This window comes from Anopheles darlingi, chromosome 2 (genome assembly GCF_943734745.1).
Source record: "Anopheles darlingi chromosome 2, idAnoDarlMG_H_01, whole genome shotgun sequence".
Classification (NCBI taxonomy): Eukaryota; Metazoa; Arthropoda; class Insecta; order Diptera; family Culicidae; genus Anopheles; species Anopheles darlingi.
Genome location: NC_064874.1, coordinates 46,084,403 through 46,086,902, shown reverse-complemented (window position 1 = coordinate 46,086,902; position 2,500 = coordinate 46,084,403). Strand labels below are relative to the sequence as shown.

At 48.1% G+C, this 2,500-nt stretch overlaps 3 protein-coding genes across 3 annotated transcripts in view; 2 read left to right on the top strand and 1 right to left on the bottom strand.

Moving 5' to 3' along the window:
- LOC125950677 (uncharacterized) overlaps positions 1-1,644 on the top strand; it is a 19,197-nt gene extending 17,553 nt beyond the window's left edge. The window contains exon 8 of the mRNA XM_049678883.1: positions 1-1,644. This exon is cut by the window's left edge and continues 514 nt beyond it. Coding sequence (XP_049534840.1) covers positions 1-477 — 477 coding nt within the window. The 3' untranslated portion in view covers positions 478-1,644.
- Positions 1-2,500, bottom strand: part of LOC125950738 (calmodulin) — a 228,753-nt gene that overhangs the window by 41,583 nt on the left and 184,670 nt on the right. The window lies entirely within an intron of this gene.
- The window catches only part of LOC125950720 (glycine N-methyltransferase), a 2,973-nt gene continuing 2,931 nt past the window's right edge, over positions 2,459-2,500 (top strand). Inside the window, exon 1 of the mRNA XM_049678954.1 lies at positions 2,459-2,500. This exon is cut by the window's right edge and continues 132 nt beyond it. The gene's annotated coding sequence lies outside the window, so the exon portion shown is untranslated.

The following is a 2,500-nucleotide window of genomic DNA, read 5'->3' as shown; positions in this document are numbered from 1 at the left end:
ACTAATCTGAAGGCGGACCAGCAGTCGAGTGCGGCCACCTCGGCCGGCTCTTCCCTTGCATCGACGACGAGGAAATCGGTCGACCATCGAAGTGCCGGTAGCCGTCACCATGGCCATAACCATCATCACACGCATCACCACCGGTCCACCGACCAGGAGAACGATCAGCATCGCTCGAATGGGCATGGCCACGCGGCAGCAGCCACCGGGGGCAACAGTAGCAGCAGCATCAACAGCAATCTGCACTACCATCGTCACCATTACAGCACTAGCACGAAGAAGAAAGGGCTACCACCGCCGCATCCGGCCAGCGACTACCAGTACATCCACTCGACGCAATCCGATCTGATCGTGCGGAGCGGCAAGAAGGAACTCAAGACTGGCAAGCGGCTCACGAAATCCGAAAGCTATTATCAGGCCGGCCGACCCATCAGCTCTTCGCTAGGGCTGGAAGATTCCCTAGGTTATCTGCCTTAGTTTAATGCAGTCTTTGCGTGTGTGTGTGGATGCAGAATTTATGAATTGATTGCACCAAGGTGCACACTCGTATAGTACTATTTGAGCCGGCTGTTTGTACGTCATGCTCAACGCAGGTTTCATTTTTCCTGAAAGTAAATGCGTTTCCCACCGACCGCTGAAGCAAACAGCAGCTGAGCAGCTCGCTGAGCGCCTCACCATCTGTGTTCGGGCCTGTTTACTCTCAGCGAAGAAGAAGAGACTCACAGTTTATGTAGTTGGTTTGCTTGTGGCTTTTCAGTATCCGTAAGATATAACTTTCTTGGAAGCATTTAAAAGTATTACCGATAACGAAGGACGAAGCAAGGGGAAGGTTCTCTTGGTTCTGTCGCTTTCAGCACACTCCTCCCGAACACTGTACTTTAGGCACTTCCTATCTGCTATATGATGATTGGCTATTGCTGGTGGTGAGTGATACTTACCGCCGATTAGTTTAATTTTAAAGACAATCTTACCTTAGATCCCGTTATCATATAATCGCGACTGGGCATAACTCTGTCGTAGCATTAGCAACAAGATAGGGCAACATTGGTTTTTATTGCGGTTATTTCCATTTTTCTTTCCTTCCGTTTCCTTCTTCCTTTGGTTTAGGATGTTTTTACTCGACCTAGACCTACGGTTAGCGTAAGGGTGGTAACGGTTGGGAAACAAACACAGTAGTGGGGAGATGGGCTATTTTAATACGAGCACAGAACGGTGGAGAAAACCCCGCATGTGCAATAACGACATTACGTTTTCCTAGCGATCGCATCGAACAAGGGCAATATCATTGACAAACGGCTCGTCGTTCTATCTTCCTGCCGAGCTCGAGACATAGTTTAAGATGCCCCCAGTGCTGGTGATTGTAGATCGGACAGACTTTCTATTTATTTTAGTTCTATTACTTTTGTTTTAACTAACACACATAGAAAACTGCAACAATTACGAGGTGCAATATTTGTCTCTTGCTTTAATGCTTGCATTAAAGCGGACAAAACACGTGAGCTCCGTAAGAAACTGATGAAGTAATGTTTGTGCAATACACAAAGGGATACCCGTCCAACGAGGAAGCAAACAACCGCTCTTCCAGCTCTGGACCGGGAGGCAATAACAATAGTGCAATAACAATCGTAGACAATAAAGTCGCATAGAAACTAGATTCGATTTGCTCAGCAGAACCGCGATGGTTGGCATGTCCCCCCCCATATCACACGATCCGCCGTCGTCCGGCGGTGATGCCCGTCCCGGGAGAGGCCCCCCTGGATCCGTCAACAGTTTTTGTTCCTCGCAAAGTACAAAAGGGTATCTCGTGGGGTCATAACCGTCAGCTGTTGACATTATCAGCCGTGCCAGGGCAACGGACGTCGTCATCACCGTCGTCGTCGTCGTCGTCGTCGTCGTATTCTTCGAAATGATTCGCATCGGCACACCATCTTGGTGTTGGCGAAGCCGACTGATTAGCCGTGGCCACACGGGGCGAAAACTCTAGCGCAAACGAAAAAATTAATGCCAAAACGTTTACGCTTGCCGTTTACATGCTGTCAAACGATTATTGGTCCGTGGAGCGTAAAACCTAGCGTAAAAGCTTTTTGCAAACGGTAGGGCTCACAATATGTTCTTTTTGTGGTTTACATCGACAGTGAGTGATCATTGCTAGTGTATTCAATCCTTTTCTTCAAAAAAACGATTTTAATTTCCTCAACCCGGCCATGTAAACATATCGAAGTGCAAAAGTTTTGGCATTAATTTTTTCGTTTGCGCTAGAGTTTTCGCCCCGTGTGGCCACGGCTATTGTCTTGTGTTTGTTATTTTCGTTTAATTCGGAACCTGCAGGGATCTGCGTGGTGGTAATGTGCCTGATCATGCTATTTGTCTCGGGAGCGATTGTTTTTGCGCGTCAACAACAGGACACCCTATGCTGCGGGCGTAGTGGTGCTGGCGGTGGTTGATCTGGTTAGTGCTGGGGATGATCATAATCTACAGAGACGCAGCGCGGCTTCAAATA